The sequence below is a fragment of the Glandiceps talaboti genome, chromosome 10 (assembly GCF_964340395.1).
Source record: "Glandiceps talaboti chromosome 10, keGlaTala1.1, whole genome shotgun sequence".
Lineage (NCBI taxonomy): Eukaryota > Metazoa > Hemichordata > Enteropneusta > Spengelidae > Glandiceps > Glandiceps talaboti.
Genome location: NC_135558.1, coordinates 18,771,324 through 18,789,753, shown reverse-complemented (window position 1 = coordinate 18,789,753; position 18,430 = coordinate 18,771,324). Strand labels below are relative to the sequence as shown.

The following is an 18,430-nucleotide window of genomic DNA, read 5'->3' as shown; positions in this document are numbered from 1 at the left end:
ATACCTACTCTTTTATCGTTACCAATTTCATCAACCTCCTCCTGCTCCTCCTCTGAACTGAGCATAATTACGTCCCCAGAGTTCTCCATTTTATCAAAAATCTGTGAGAATGGGAAAAAATGATAAATGCAAACCAGTTTTGAATGTGCTATATGACAGATTAATGGTTATGATTTTGTGAGTTTTCTTATCCTTCTGTAAGATAGAGGAACAACAGAGCTCAATAAACGGCAGGCTCTTAGAGACGTTACCTTAAATTATTTACTATCTATTTTACAATATCGAGATCGAAGAAATACATTTACTAAAATTTAACAAATTTAGGGTAACATTTATATGTAGACTGACTTTCCTGCAAATTGAAATTAAAACCAATATATCTCAATTAATGGCATGAATTTTAGTTTAAAAGACTGGGCATGTCCAGAAACAATGGCAAATCAATTGTCATTAGAACTGTAAAAGGAAATCCCAAAGTCTACATGAACGATGTTATAAACAAACCTGTAAAGCAGTTAAACCGGCATTACTTGTCCCCTCTCCATACATATTATCATTTTTTCCAATGTCCTTTCTTTTCAGTTCAATATTTATTCCCTAATTTCAAAAAAGTAGAAATTCAAAGTGATTTGGTAAAATATATCCAATTTACGTTCTTACAGATAACCAAAGTATGCCTGTCTAAAGATCACACTAAAGGTATACTAAATAGTAATTGGATATATATATGTCACGCTTTTGTTTGTTTGCATGTGCATGTTTATAGCATGTTATAACAAGTCATTGTCAATGACATAGTTCCCACTAGGATAGAGTTTTAAGGAACTGGCAGTCGGTGTTTTGATCACAACATTTCTTGTTTGTGACACTTTCAAGTTGACAACATTCAGTGAGATCTGTCCACACATGTATGGGTTATGGCTCTGGATATGCAAAGATTGGAAACAAAATGGCTGCCTGGCAGCCATATTGGATTGTATCGAGACGGAAATTGACATGTAAATGTTTTGTAGGAAGTCCAAAGCGTCATGTTTCAGTAAGTAAAAAACGTCTCCTAGACAGTGATAAATAAGTTTGAAACACTTTAAATTAGGCTTGTAGTTTTTAACTTTACGATTTTTGACCAAAAATAAACATGATTAGACATAATTTTCATATCACTAATTGTAACATAAAAATTTGGATTTAATTTCATATTACTGGTTGTTTCAGAATATAATGAAAAAAAACCACTTCATTTATCCAGAGCTAGAACCATCCACATTAAATTTCAGCTCATTCGGCCCTGTAGTTTTAGAGTTTCAGATTGTTGACTAAAAATACACATGTTTGGACCTATTTTGCATATTGCCACTTTCATCCTGACATTATAAATCCTTCATTTACCCAATGCCAAAAAAAATCCACACTAAATTTCAGCTCATTAAGCCCAGCAGTTTTAGAGATTCAGATATTTCATCAAAAATACACATTTTAGTCAAAAATGGTATATTACTAATCGTATCACATTGTCATCAGCAGAACTTTATCAATTTACCTCAGGGAAGATACTCGCCACATTTCAGCAAATCGGCCAAGTACTTCTTCATTTATTTAGTTTTAACAAAAAAAAAACATTTTTTGACCCAAATCACACATCTGTTGACTGATCATTTTCATTTGAATAATTTTCCAACTAGACACCATATGTCATGCCCCACTAAATATCAATGCTATCAATCAAGCAGTTTTGATTTTAAGTTGTTTACACACACACATACACACAGAGACAGACAGACAGACTGACAGATACCAGGCAATGTCTATAGAACTACTGAACCTTATCAGTTCAGTTGTGCTAAAAAACACACTTTCAGTCTAATGATTATTTATTATTTAGACACTTACGTCATTGTTTGCAGGGGATAAAGAGTTTAGGTTTCTTTCAGTATCATCCACTGATGCTACACCATGGTTGAATGATGTCTTTGACCTTCTTTCAGCACAGGGGTTTATGAAACTCATGGAATCAGAAGCAGCGAAACCATATATCTGTAAGGAGAAAAATAAATATTCATACAAAATCTTAGTGGATTTTGATGAACCATAGGCTTGATAGATGAATTGGTTAGGTTGTGGCATAAGATGTATGGATTAATGGACTAGATAGGTAGACAGACAAATCAGAGGATGCATACATACATACATACATACATACATACATACATACAGATAAGTAGTATAGAAGGTAGCCAGACAGGTACCTCACAATGCTTTATACATCATCATTCAATAACCTACTAGTTTTAAGTTGTGCTAAAAATGATCCAGAAAAGAACTCAGTTACTGCATACAATACTAACACCCCTGCCCTAAAAAAAACTTTACAACAGATTTCAAGAGGGCATCTCATATTTTCATATTACACCTGTCTGAGATATGAACACAAATTAAAAGATAGAGGAAGCTCACTTGTTCTAAGGTTTTCCCAAGAGTTCTTCCAGGGCTGGAGAACATCTTAGGTACAGATCGATCTAGATGTTGCATCAACTCTTTTGTTGGTGGGGCAAGAGTTAGCTCCGTGCACTCATAGCTGTTATCTTTCAATATTTCTGACATCTCTGCATATTTTAATGTTTGTGGGTGTTGTCCTGAAAACGCATATTAGCCAAATGAGGGCAAACAATACACACTATGAAATCAATCAAAATTTTTCTTACATCCATGACATGAAAATCAGTAAATTCTGTGAAAGTATTTGATTTTGAAAGTTTATATTAAATAATACATACACAAACACCACAGATCCATATACATGTACAATGCACTCATGGAGTACCCTTTTCAGTACCATATTGCATGACAAGTATCAAACCTAATTAGTAAGTGATGTGCTCAGCTATGTACCTCTTTACTCAAAACCATCGATGAATTTAAACTCTAAATGTTATCACCTATGTTGACTTCAATGTCACAAGCTATGTAAAACCTACTGATTTCCAGCCTATCTTTCAAATCCTCCTTTTGGGTAAAATTGAAATATTGAGCAGACATTCAATCTTACCTGGATGTAGAAATGGAAGATGACATTCTTTCTCACCATAGTCGTACAATATTTCTTCACCCTTTCCAATGTTTTTTGTTGCAAACAAACACAGCTTTGGAACATGATTGTGTATCATTACTTTCATTTTGGCATTGCCTTTTTTTTGGCTGTGATTAACAAATCGACCCTTTCTATTTTTATATACTCCACAAGTAGCGTCAATACTGAAAATAAGAAGTGAATGAAAACACAGATTAAATTACCTTTCCATTACTAATAACGCATAATACCCAACGGCAAACTGATACTTGCTGTACTTGGTTCCTCAGAAAACTCAGTAGACAGACATTATACATATACATACATATATAATCAGGGATGTAGAAAATAGCCAAAAGCCGGTTAAACAACCGACTGTCAACAATAAATTACCAGATATGAAAATGAATATATTTATAGAAATTGGTCCCCAAAACTATGAAATCTTTAGAATTTATCATGTTTATGGATTCAGAGTTTCTGATTGCTCGCCAAATCACACCACAAAGTGAGAGAAAATCATGTTGATGTTGGCATTGGTGAGAAGATTTTCTAACTTCGAAGCACAAGTCAAACTTGCCGGAACATATTTTTCTAAGTTTACAGCACTAAATGGGATCAAATAAGAATTAAATGATTGTTCGGCATGGCCGGTCCACCATTACTGGCAGCAGACGCATTTTGACCTGCCATGACCTGCCATGAATCAATGGGGGAAACACCATAATTTGTTATTTTTAGTACAAACTTTTGAATGATACATTTGCTTCCCAAAATTCTGGCTACCAAAAGATCTAGAAAAATCAATTTGAGCAACTTTTCACTAACATTTATAATACATATATTACTATTATTTGAGGAAATCTGTCAAGCTTGAATCACAGTTTGAGAGGACATCTGATCTTCACACTGATCAAAGTGATGAACTTGAAAAAGTAAGTTCTGCAAATCAAACTGTCAAATCTACGTGATTGGTACTAATTAAAAAAAAGAAAAAAAAACACTACATACAATAAATTAGTTCTTGATTGTCATTTTTAAATCAATTTTTTTTGTCTGGTGAGTTTGGCTAATTGAAGTACATGTGTAATTCAGTAATTGGATGTCTGGTTTTGCTAATTGATTTTGAGCCAAATTACTAAGAGATTTTTTTACCCCCAAACAAACCCTTTTTGTTCCTTACCTCAAATAGTTTTGGGTAACATCAACAATTGAATTGACAAACTTTTGTCAAAAGTGTTGGGGGAGGCCTACTTTGGGTTTTGGAAATGAAAAATTCACATACCGTGTGGGAGGGGGGAAAATCCAACACAACCCCCCCCCCCCCGCTCCCCATTGCCGCTTAGATTTCCGGCTATAATAATTACTAATTAACCGGCTATACTAAAACCTACAACATTTCTACATCCCTGTACATGTATATATGTATACATCCATACATACATACATACATACACATACATGTACATACATACATACATACATACATACATACATACATACATACATACATACAAATATACATACATACATACATACATACATACACATACACGTACGTACGTACGTACATACATACATACATACATACACGTACCTACAGACATACATACATACATACATACACGTACCTACATACATACATACATACATACGTACGTACGTACATACATACATACATACATACATACATACATACATACATACATACATACATACAATCATACATACATACATACATACATACATACATACATACAGATAAGTAGTATAGAGGGTAGCCAGACAGGTACCTCACAATGCTTTATACATCATCATTCAATAACCTACTAGTTTTAAGTTGTGCTAAAAATGATCCAGAAAACTGAGCTACCATCCCTACACTGTCCTTTGCAAATTAACTTATGACAACTGGAAACTAGAAATTCAAACAGAAATCTGTACTGGGTGTAAACTAATTGCATAAAGAGAGTTAAAAGCAACTAGCAACTAAGGTTTTGAGTCTGAACAACATCAAAGTAGTACACGACCAAAAAACTCATAAGGGGAAAAAATTTGATAACCTACCACATATTTGATTTGTTATGAGTAAAGAAGAAGCGAAAAGTACTTGGATCACTTTCCTCTCTTTTTTCTCCTTCTATTTCACTAATCAATTCACCTGCATATTCCACTATGAAGTCACATTGATTCAAACTGCGTAAAGACTTAATACCTCTTCCTAAAATAAAACAAAGGTTTAGAAAAAATTAATTTGGAGCCTTGAAGTCATAACGAAGTGATGATAATTAACATAAACAATAGTTTTCTCTCTCAAAATAGTAAATAAAGACATAATTGATTAATGCTACCCAAGTACACTATACTCAAGATTTATCTCCTCCTTGCTACAAGCTTCTATGCTTTCAAAGCTACACTACATCATGTTATTATTTTAAAAAATCAAGGGTAAGTAACAGCGAAGTGATGATAATTAACATAAACAATAGTACTCTCAAAGTTTTAAATGAAGACATAATTGATCAATGCTACCCGAGTTCGTACGCGTGTTCTATGTGTTTCACACAGGCTAGGAAGGAACACTCATGCGTTAGCTATATGTTTTCAGTTGGAGAACTCGACAACCGATTAGATGTACTCTGCCTTGTAAGTAGTAAGAGTAGATTTTGGATTGCCTACCCCACATACACAGTAAATCTTTCCTTTCTAATCTGTTCCATCTGTCTTTACTCAAGATTTACCTTCTATGCTTTCAAATCTACACTACATCTTGTAACAGTATATTAGCAACATGCATTGTTTTAACACAGGTTTGGTAGTGTTGTATAGGTCAATCTTGTAATAATGTAGCATTATATTATCTGCAATAATTGTAGTGTCACTTTTTCTGACAAGGGGATGCAACGAAATTCACCCCACGTCAGAAGAATCTACACTACAATTAGTGCAGCTACATTATAAGGCCAAAAAAAGAAAAGAAATGGTTCTGGTCAGAGCATGCATCACTTGAATACCCGCGCGTCAGTCCTTTTTTTGTTTCTCCAGCCTATGCCTCCATGCGAAAACTGCAGAGCTAACAAAGTCATGAACAATCAATTTGCAAATGACATCTACCCCACATGCACACTTCAATGTGTATCGCCTCAATAATAACGATGGTAGAAACAAACTTTAAAACAGTTTACACTTAAAAGGGCCAGTGCAATTCTATTTGTTACTTTGCATTATTATGTTCATACTGGCCCATAATGAAAGCAATGTATGATTAAAAGTTAATATACTGCACGCATCATGTAGAAATAGGAGGGGGAAACCTGTACCTCCCATTCTGTTTCCTTCGACTTTGTTCATGTTTCCGGCATTTGCCGAGCACTCAAGTGCCAGTTAAGCCATAGACAATAGAGAAAGAGAAGCCAAATATGTTGTTTACACACTTGTAACATTAAGTCATCCTTCTACAACGTGGTCTTGGGTTCAAAAGTATGATGTGTGTTGAAATGAGAAATATAGTAAATGTTATGCTTTAGCTCTGGAGGAGAAATAACTAAATAAACGATGTGTGTGGGGCATGAAAAGTAACTGTGATTTTTGTCACAAAAAACACCACACGCCACTGGGTACGAGATTTCATTTTGATACATAACTTCAGCCTTTTGACGTATTTTCATAGTGTTACGAGCAATATTCTGAGTTATCAACATCATCAATTTTAGCCCCTGGAGACTGAGTGACAGGTTTATTGTGAAGTAAATAAAATCGCGTAGTCGCACCATTTTAGTCAGTCTGTCCTGACCAGAACCAATTCTTTTTTTGGGGGGCCCAACATACCTTTCTCGCCACACCATCGCAGTGACAACCAGTCAGGGTCGCATCCTTTTGCCAAAAAGGCTTTAGCCACATCGAGTGGTTTCTCCCTCTGTCTACGAGACATGTGTTTACCACTACGTTCCTAACATAAAAATGAGATTTATTGGCATTAACTTAGGCAATTAAAGGTTACAACAATACAGCGTGACTATCATTCATATGACAGGGGAAGTGAGGAAACACTTACAATTAATATGGTAAAATTCAAACAGACAACCAGTCGTCTAGTTATCCACGCTGCATTTGATGATGGACGGATGTGCGCTAAATTTAGGTGTTACGTTACATGAAACATCGCTACCTCGCATCTCTCAACCCATGGAGTTTGCCATGCTCAACCGCACGTCAAAGTGGTTGTTTATTAATGTTCATCATGATACTTACGATCAAAAACTCTGCGTTTACTGTGAAATATACAGAGACTTTATTTATATACTTACCTTTCTGAATTAGCGTCTATACTGTGTACCCGGAATGTGTGCACATCTGAGAAGAACGCACATCCACGCTGACCTCACACTCCCGCGGTGTGCCTAGTCTCAGATCTCATCTCGCTTTGACCAGACTCTCGCCGTTCGAGATTAGTTAATATACTAAGCTGGTAGAATGTACTAATAGTGGTCTCATCATTTATATCAACAGAAATAAAGAAGTGTCGGGTATTTGCATAATCGTCTTGCCCATCTCTTGTCACTGTATGCATGGACACTCAGACCACTATAGAAACTAAGTCTAAAATATAAACTAGAAAGTAGTCTTGCTGATAGACGTTGGGGTTTTCTTCCGACAAAGTTTGCTGTGACGCCTATCCTTGTTGTATTGTAAATTCGGAATGACACACGAGGTCTAGCAGCTAGACTAGGACATAAGTAGCTGTGGCCAGATTCATATAGCAAGTATTCATAGTAGGAGCACAGAAACATATAAAGACTTATTTTTTCTTTATTGTTTATTATACGTTTGTAGTGGTATTTTAAAATCTTGCATTTGTATTGCAATTGATTGGCATGATTGGCGTGACTTGAACGCTTATAACTTTGATTGTTAACTTTCGAACACGCAGAACAATTAATAGCCAGCCACCTTAGCTAGCTCTGATATATGCTTTGAGAACTCGGTCAGCAGTTGTGTCGCAGTTCTCAGTGCATATTTCTAGAGCTGTGAACCGTCTTTTTTGAGGACAGCACGACATTGCAAATATATACGTTATCGGATAATATCGTCTAAAATCTAAGTTATAGTCTAAATTAGAGGGGCGGGCTGGGAGGCGACGATATTATCGGATTTTATCGGATAAAATCTAAAACCTGTCTAAAATCTAAGTTACAGGGGCTTGCTGGGAGGCCTGAGTCCCAGAAGACGATATTATCGGATGTTATCGAATAAAATCAAAAACTTGTCTAAAATCTAAGTTAGAGTCTAAATTAGAGGGGTGAGATTGGAGGCCTGGGTCCCAGAAGACGATATAATCGGATTTTATCGGATAAATTATAAAACCTGTCTAAAATCTAAGTTAGAGTCTAAATTAGAGGGGCGGGTTTGGAGGCCTGGGGTCCCAGAAGACGATATTATCGGATTTTATCGGATAAAATCTAAAACCCGCTAAAATCTAAGTAAGATTCTCAATTAAAAATATCCGATAAAATGTAGTATCGGGGCCCCGCCGATGCTCTGTCTAATATCATGATAGTCTAAGTTAGATTTTATACTCTTAGTTAGAAATTGTCGGATAATATCCGATAAAACGTGAACTGTCCAATATTATAGTCTAAGTTAGATTTTATACTGTAAGTTAGAAATTATCGGAACAAATCTCAGTTAGAGTTTAATATTAGACGTGCTGGTTGGGAGGCCGGGGTTGTGATGAGTCGTGTGCAGTCTAATATTAAAGTCTAAGTTAGATATTATCTGATTATTATCCGATAATGGAATATGTGCAATGTCGCGTCTTCATGTCTTTTTTTACACCTGACCTCATGAAGACACGACATTACACAAATAGCCATTATCGAATAAAATCGTATGTTAGACTCTAGGTTAGATGCAGGCTGTAACTTACTTTTGATGACATTATCCTATAAAAAGTACTCTGTATGTGTGAAGTGTATTATTATTAGTCTACAATTCGATTTCAGAGTATTACTTGGATTTTATCCAATATCATCTGATAAAAAGGTACTTCTGGGGGTTCAGGCCATGAGAGATGTCTAATATTAGATTTTAGAGGATATTATCTAAAATTATTAGACTCTAATACATCCATGGTTAGACTCAGACCATGTTACACAGACAATGAACACAAAATTGCAGTCCCTTGCTTTTATAATGTTTTGCACTCACAAATCCGTGATTGACAGAATGTAAACTTTAATACTATGGATGAATAATGTTTAAATGTTGCAAACCTTTCTCACACATATTCTTGACAGTGATGTTGATTTTGAGAGAAGATTGTGTTTGACAATATAATAGACAAGTCAAGATCACTGACTACATAGCTAGCGCTCTTCAATATGTAAGTGTGAACAGTGAGTGAAAACAGCTGGTGTACTTCCAATTTCTCTTACAAGGCATGTACGCTCAACACAGCCAGTACGATCCGTGTCAGAAAAAAATCGATATTCTTTTCACTAAACTTTGCAACATTGTATAATCAATCGACATTGTAGCTGTCAATCAATTATTGCTGCCTTAAATGCTTTGTGGAATAGCTTACAAATGAGAGCCTCCCTGTGCCCTGGACCATAGTGTCTCTATCTCTGTCTTGCCGTCTCTATACTTCCGCCCCTATCTGAGTATCTCAACCTCTAGCTTGTAGCTTAAAACCTCTAGAAAATCCCAATAACATTTCCTATAGAAATGCAAACCTGTTTCAAAGTCATGGCTCTTCGCCCGGGCTATTCGTATAAGAATGTCAACCTCATGATTAATCTAAACTAGGGAAGTTAATCACATGCATGTTTCAAGTCATAAAATTATATTTGCATAGCATAGTTACATAATGTTGACATCATTTAGTATTTTATCAAGGTTAAAATCACAGTATGTTTATCTTTATTTCATGTCATTTTAACTTTTAGTGAAGTTCATCAATCCACTGATTCTGATAGGAGGTGACCACTATTTGGGTGGAGTTCCCATTGCAGTCAAAACAAGATCGAAAGCACAATACACCAAAATACACTGTGATAATACACTGTTATTACATCGGAGCTGTTTATTTTACGGCTGCAAATTTTAATACCCCCCCCCCAGCCCAAAGAAAAGTGAGCCTTGGATATTTACAGTTTCAACACAAACAATAAATTGCAACAATGTATAAAATATTATGTAAATGAGCCATCTAGGGTTGCACTGTCTAGAGAGGTCGTAGCACAAGGCAACAACTGCACTGGCAACTACATTGCACAATAGCTACATTATCAAAACTATCTTTTCATTTAGAAGGCAGCTTTGATGTGGATATGAATAGGAAATAATCCACTAATCAGTAGTTCAACTTTCTAATAAACTGTTTAAGGCCCAGTTTGTGTGGCAAGACACTGTCAAGTTGTCTCTTTGTCATTGAGTCTTCTTGGCAAAGCAGTAGAGAAAAATAAGTACATGAAAATATGTGACTAAATGCACTGAATAACACATAAACAAGAATGAATATTGTAAATTTTAGTAAGGGCATGTTTTATTGACAATCATGACCTCCTTTTGAATGGCATAATTAATTTTCGTTTAGGTATTTAGAAATCTGCACTTAGTTCATACATTATCTTCCACCAGATGCGCAATGGTGCTGCCGAACTCATCATTTTGTTTGATCATAATTGACAACTGGATTTGTATGGACTGGAATTCGAATCGAAGTAGGGTCAAGACTAGACTGAAGGGTTCAGTCATTTATTGGCACTCCTTAAGTCATGCCAAACATGTTTAGAATGAGGTAAGGAGTGCCAATAAACGACCGAACCTTCCAGTCTAGGTCAAGACGAGAGTGGTTGTCTAGGGCGACTGAAAACTAACACACTGTCGTACTTCTCAAAATAAATTCATTTAGCCAGTGTGTGTAGCTCAACTTACATCTATGATTCATGAACTCTCCAAAACATTATGTGAATTACAAATGACTTGACAATTGGGAAAGCTTGATCAAATTGTATTTATTTTTGTAAACTATGTGATGGCCATCAAACTACAGTCTTACAGGTAACATCAAGTTCCTGGTGATAGGTGTTTGATGATGATATTGACTGAGTCTAGCTGCTTTATCTGGGTAAAATAACTTCAAAATCATGAAGTGACCATACTTCTAGCGTCTATTTCATACATCTGCGCATAACCGAGGACCCAACACGTTTGTGTGTGTGTGTGTGTGTGTGTGAAAATTTCTTGTGGTGTGCATACGTTTTTCAACTTATTTGAGTTTCACACTCCAATAGAGGGCGATATGACATCAAAAAGGTGCCAAATGAAAATGTGTGAATGTTTTCACACATTTTCGGACAATTCTGCCGACCTGAGGACTAGGTTTAAATTGAAGCATATTAAAACCAGGGGTCTTGAAGACTCATTAAAGCAGTTTCACTTTGAGGACCCAAAATAAGTCCTCTGAACTCGGTCAGGTCCCCGGAAGACGGCTGTGTATTCAAATGGTGGTCCTCAGATTGATAGCAATGCAAGTACACACACACACACACACACACACACACTTTGTCATGCTTATAGCACTACTGAACCTTACCAGTTCAGTTGTGCTAAAAAGGTTTCATCGAATTATTTGAAAGAACGTGATTTTTGTTTGATTAGGAAATTTACAAAAATCTTTTTCACATTTACAGTGTAAGCAATGCATATGGTGTGTATAGATGTAGATAGTGTTGGCTATGAAGTGAATACAAGACATGTCTGGTAGAAACTATTTTCATCGTCACAAAATCCGAAATCCTAGATTGTGCATGTCATGGTGGTGGTGGTGGTGGTGGTGGTGGTGGTGGTGATTGTCGTGCTGGGGTTGATAAGGTAGCATATATTAGTCGTACATTAGCAAAAATAACAAAGGCTGATATCAATTTTTTTTTTCATTCAGGGGCAGTGAATGTCGACTTAGAATTTAAAAAGGGAGAGATATTATACAACCATGAATTGGAAAACCTGAGTTTGAAGTGGACCTGGGAACAGATTACAGGTGTGTTTGCCAAAGTTGGGATGTCTGTCGATAAGAAATGGACGGATGAAAATGAGAAGTCAATCAATCAATCAATCAATCAATCAATCAATCAATCAATCAAACAACCAACCAACCAACCAACCAACCAATCAATGATTTTTTAAATCAATGACTTTTTTTAAAAATGTTGTAGGGGTTCCAATATCACAATTAGACCCCATCAAATAAATACTTTGTTTGCCTTCCTTGAACTTTCCCAAAACCTATAAGGCAGACAAGGGAAAAACACAAAAATGCTAGCCATTCATGTCAATTCACTTTTCGGTTGATCCATTTTCTGTTTGTACCTAAATCTTCTAGACTGGTGAAGTATAAATACAGAAACTCAAAGTTGGATTGTCTTAAACAACTAATTACTAGAGCTATGTTGGTTGTTATGACGGTATTTGAACGGTCTCTTCATTGACAATAGTATTAAATATGGTCTTCCACTGATATTTTGAGCAAAACGAACCTATCCGCATGTGGTCAGCAAAATAAAAATAATTTAATTGATGACGATTTATATATGAAATTCACGCTTCTACTTTTTTAAACCCGAAGACATACTTATGTTAGGATCCAGAAATGTCATAGGTGGAATCTTGGCATATTCTATCAAACAGTAATGTATAATTTACCTTTGTACTAATTATTCACAAACAGGAGCTAACGACAGCCTTATCTACTAATATGTTGAATTTACTACTAGTCTTCGATTAAATGCTTTTATGTAAACTAACAATTCAAATGCTTTGATGTCAAGTGTTAAAACAACATAGATTAGCACTTGTAAACAAGATAACTTGCTGATTATGGAACTCAGATTACTATTAATTATCCAATTGCGTGATCAACACTGGAAAGTTCGCATATGGCATGATCTCAGTCTTAAGTATTGTGATGGAAAGTTTACCGTGTCTTCTAGACAATGAATCTAGGTGAGAGATCAGGGATATGGAGATATAAAGACAGATTAGATTTTGATTCACAATGCAAAAGTTGGTGTGCGGTGTTTCTATCTTCGAGAGTGTAAGAGCGTACTTGTGAGTGACGATGCCTGTGTGGCTAATTCCTAACTTAGACAAACTCGTTAGATCCTGGTACCCCAGAAACTTAAAGTGGAGAATCGTTTACTTTCTACTACAGCTACACTACTTAGACACCGAAACGTAACACTTACATTGAGGACCGAAACGGTAGTAATCGTAATCCTGTCAGTAATTTCGCTCAAACACGAGAAGGTTGGATGACACAAGACACTTCTTTGGCACAGCCTGGCGATACAAAAACAATTCCTCCTGGATTTATTGTAATTTGGTCAGATTGGATTTTGATAGGGGAACCTTCAGTAATTACAGGGGGCATTAGTGCGCTCACCTTTTACAAATAGGTGAGCGCACTAATAAAAATTTCCAACTTTTAAAAATTGGAAATTAGGGAAGGGTCGCATTTTACTTTGACTCATTTTTTTATCTAACTTCCCATTATTTTTGGATTTTGGCATAGTCCCACTGCTGCCACCGTTTCCAAATCATACTGCTACCACATCCCACCATAGCAATCACTGTTAAGTAATTTTTACAATCTATGCATATTATTTTGATGTCTAATACCTGGAACCATTGAATTGAATTAAAGTAAGAATTAATTACATTGTCATTAGATAAGATAATTTAACTGGATAAATTAATTAAGTTAATTATCACTTGGTCTTTGATTCGTGACGCAGTTGATTTGAACTACAAATTAATTATATTGCTATTGAATATATTAATTTCATAGAATAACTGATTAACTTATTATATTGTATCTACATAGTCACATAGTGTATTATTTTTAAAAGTGTGTACATATATCATTTTAAAATATTTACCCATTTACCCATGCACAGCTGTTTGTTTGCGTTTGTTTGTCTGTCTGTTGCCTGTAACACAGTTCCTAGGCTCCAAGTGATCATATCTCTACACAGATTATAATTAGAATCCAATGGTAAATACTTTGACTATAAGTATATAACAGACCCCCAGTGGTTTTGACCCTGCACTAATCAACATTTAAATGATCTTGTTTACCATCTCACAGTTCAAGGTTGTATATACATTTTATTATGAATTCTACAAGTAATTACTATAATCGTGAACTCTGCAAAAAATACCTTGGACTTTGTGATGAACACTCGGAGTATGAACTAATTCACAAACACACACACACACAGTAATGCATGTACAGACCACCACAACAGCAAATAAATTATTCATATTCTTGTGTACAAACTATTTTATTCTCTCTTAAAATAGTACAGTTAAAACACTGTTGAGCATTTTGGCAAGTTGGCGCTTCTAATTTGCATTATTCATGAATACTACTGTGTCGACTGACCACTGAGTTAAGATACAGCAAATACCAGAACAATGATATGCAAGAAACCAATTCCAGCTATCATCCACTGGAATACCGTAGGTTTGTATTGAATCTACAAAACACAAGTTAATTGTTATTATAATGATAAAAATGAGCAAAATTGTGAAGAGAATATATTATACATGTACATCATATATCTTGCCAGCAAGAATCACATAAAGAACAGATAAAATTGTATGCATTTGAAATCTGATGACATCTTACTGAGTAATTGTAAACATTTCATTGACATCGTCACCCATCTCACGAAATAATAACCATTGCCAAAGAAACATAAATAATTTGGATGAGTTTTCCACTTCATTTTCTGTATCAGGCAAACCTATCACATGAACATTTTCAAATGAGAACATAATGTAATCAATATCTGAACAAGATTGGCAAATAATATAAAAACACTGACAAAAATTCCAAAATATCGCAAACACATTTCTATAAACCCAGGACATAATCATCACTCACTCTTATAGTGTTCTTCAATTCACGCAACATCTTAAATTTCAGGACTTGTGTCTAGTTTTGTTGTGTGCAGGGACTACAAAGTGGGGGTAAACGAGCCAAAAATATGTCTAAAAGATCATATGGAATTTGTAAATACAAATGTATGGTTGTCATGATGATTTTTGCAGACAAAGAGTACTTTAAATGAGAATGTTCAATTAGATTAAAACTTTGGGTGAGAAAACCAGTTGTCTGGTAGTGCTATAGAAAATGTTGGTACTGAACAAAAGAATAATTCCATTTCATTCTTTTAAGTGCCACTGATAAGGAGATTGAGTCATGAACAGTTTCAGTAGTTAAGTACTTTTTGGGGGTGTGTATGTCAACTAACAAGAAGAAAATCCAGCCTTGGACGACATTACTGAGACTGAACACACATTTTAGCCATAAATCATACTCATCATATCCATCTACAACAAATACACAATTGGTTTGAAACAATTTTCAACTCTGGTTATCGTTTGTAATCGGAAACACATGTAGATAAATGAAGTGTGCCCAGATGCATTAGTTAGTGGACAGGAACACAGTTAACACTTAAATAATGTTGAAAACATTTCATTTCTCATTTAAGGCCATTTCCTCCATTTGTTTGTTTAGCAAAAGCACATCTATGTTGAGTGTACTGGATTATGCTCGGTGACAAGAACTTTGACGACTATATATGATTTAAAGGAAATTAAAAATGTTAATATTTGCATATCCTAAATTTATGACTGAATACAATAATTTTTATGCCAGCAAATGTTTCTTTTCCCCCTTTTTTGGATGGCGATGATACAAACCATAATTTCTTAGGTAATCAAAGTATAATCAATCAAGGCGTTATCGCTCGAGAAGCACAGGACTTGCTACAGGCTGGCTTATGGTCAGGACCACACAAAACTTGTGGCATTGGTTAAAAGAATCGACTTTCTATAGGGTTATTTTCATGTATTTGTAAATTTGACAATTTTTGAAGGATGACAAAGGCATTGATGACCACAAGGTAACTAAGAACATTGAAATAATAAAGTTTTTGCACACAAATTGCAGTACTACCCAGGCTGTAAATGACTTAATACTTGACCACTTAAGCACTTATTCATTCTATGTTTAACCTTCTAGACCATAAACATTGAAGAGAGCGCCAACGTTTTACGGCTAAACGAGAGACAACGATAAACTTGAAACTTGACCAAGCCCCTAGAATTAGAAATACTCCAAACCACTCAGGTTCCTGAAAGTCAGTGTTTCTATAAAGTATATGGAAGACAATTAAACATATTATCACAAATTCATAACACTATCAGAAAAGAAATATTACTGCAATACATTGTTACAGTCATAATATATACTTATTTCTTGTCACAATCACCAAATGTGTACAATGACATAACAACTTTGACACAATTTGTACAACACATGCACTTGGTATTCATCAATTTAACTGGCATTGACTGCTACAGCATTCACCCTTAAGTGTTAAGAAAAGTCCACACCATGCAGATCCACATGTAATTTGATGCCAACCACTTGTCTGCACATAATACACAGAATTTCAAAACAAACCTCCTGACCACTGGGTATAATGTGAAGCTGTTCATAAGACTCTTTCTCAATGGATAGAAAACAATGAACAAATTTACATCTGTTGACGATAATCATAATAGGAAAGTGTAGTTATATATGCTGGCCAATCAGCTCAACCCTTCTGAAGGCTTCACACTGGTCCAACAATGGGACAAGTTAATTTTCTATCATCTGTTTTAGGCAGTTGTTTCATCTTTTTTTATCTATAATATTTTAATTATGTACATACAACTGATAAAACTGTCTTATGGATACACATTAGATTCTGTAAGTACAAAATTCAATGACATTTTTGTAGTATAAATGCAGATCCAACTTTGGGCTTTTCATTCTCCACATCAGCAATAGTTGCTCATTGCCCAAAACTACCAAATGAGTTTGCTTTCTTCATATCTAATGGTTTCTCCTGTGTAACTGAGGCTTTAGTAAGAGAAACTAAATCTGCAAATGGGTCTTCTTTCCTTGTTTTACTGTTATTTATCTCTGTTGAAGCTGCAGCACTAGGATGTAAAATAGTTGACACACCACTGGCAGTATGGGGTGTGTTACTGGTTAACAAGTCCGGTAAATTGTTCCTAGTTAAAGGTTGCTGCGGTGTAGAGAACCCTGGGTTGTTGTTACTTGAGTCAGATTGTCTTGTTAAAGTAGATGACTTCCAGTTACCAAGGTCAAGCCCATAGTCTGCTAGAAGTTCTTGTTGTGAACTAAATTCCTTGGTGACTGGAGACAGTTCAGGATCTTTTTCAACTAGTGATGGAGATGAGAAACTGGTTGGTATAGGAGCATCTATTAAACTTGCAGGAGGAGGAGGTCTGGATTCAACAGAGTCCGTTGGCGATGTTGCAGTTACTTGTATTTTAACAACAGATTTTCTCATGTTAGCATATTTTTGAGGTATAGACGGACTACCAATTCTACGCTGTAATGAAACACTTGCTGGCCTGGGTGGTACGGGAGGTCCTTCCTTACGTTTCCCACTAACAGATAGTTGAGTATCTGAAGCCGTGAGCGATTTTTCTCGCTCACTATAGTTTCTTTTCGTTCTTGAAGGAGGTACTGGACTAGGTACTGGACTTGGCATATCGTCAAATGTTTCCCATTCTTTTCTCTGGTTTCCTATTGCACTTTCTGAGCGATCATCATCCTAAGCAAGGCGAATAAAAACAGACTCTTGTTAACATTGTATATATCACAACTGAAATGAGAATTAATTTTTATCTTCAAATCAAAATTCAACTGTGTTGATAAGCGATTGTGTGAAAGTAAACTTTCATTCCAAACGCAAATTTGAAAATTGTTAAATATGGTGAATATACATATGTCATGGTGGTCCCACAAGGTCACATTTTGAATCGCTACATCACGTTTTGAATACTTGGTGAATCTGTTGATAAATTGAGAAAGACTAAAGTGTGCTGTTGAAAATTTTAGGTAGCAACCTGCAAGTTTGTGTTTGGAACAAAAGTTGACTTTGATACAAGAATTTTACCTATTACCTTACACCTTTAAAACTTATTATTAGAATTATAAATTAGTTTGTTACAACGGACAAGATGTTAGTACCCATTCATTTGTAAAAACTACTTTTGAGAATATTCTACAGTCGATTGCTTCTGGAGAGACTATTTTCATGCCCGTATAAACATTTCTTTAAACCGACATGTATCTTTTTGTTGAACATTTCGGTAGAGCCGAAACAAACTTTGTAATATTGACACTTATGACAGAGGAACTGCCTGCCTGTCTTACTTTTGATAAATGGTATCTTATTTTAGCACTAACAATCTTTTCCTAACTCATTGGCA

The 18,430-nt window shown here is 35.3% G+C and overlaps 1 protein-coding gene across 7 annotated transcripts in view; it reads right to left on the bottom strand.

The window, feature by feature from the left end:
• Nucleotides 1-14,397: 14,397 nt before the first annotated feature.
• Nucleotides 14,398-18,430, bottom strand: part of LOC144440974 (DENN domain-containing protein 1B-like) — a 56,264-nt gene continuing 52,231 nt past the window's right edge. For all 7 annotated transcript variants that reach the window (XM_078130461.1, XM_078130467.1, XM_078130465.1 and 4 more), the window contains one exon: nucleotides 14,398-17,769. In XM_078130461.1, coding sequence (XP_077986587.1) covers nucleotides 16,978-17,769 — 792 coding nt within the window. In that variant the 3' untranslated portion in view covers nucleotides 14,398-16,977. The remainder of the gene's footprint in view (nucleotides 17,770-18,430) is intronic.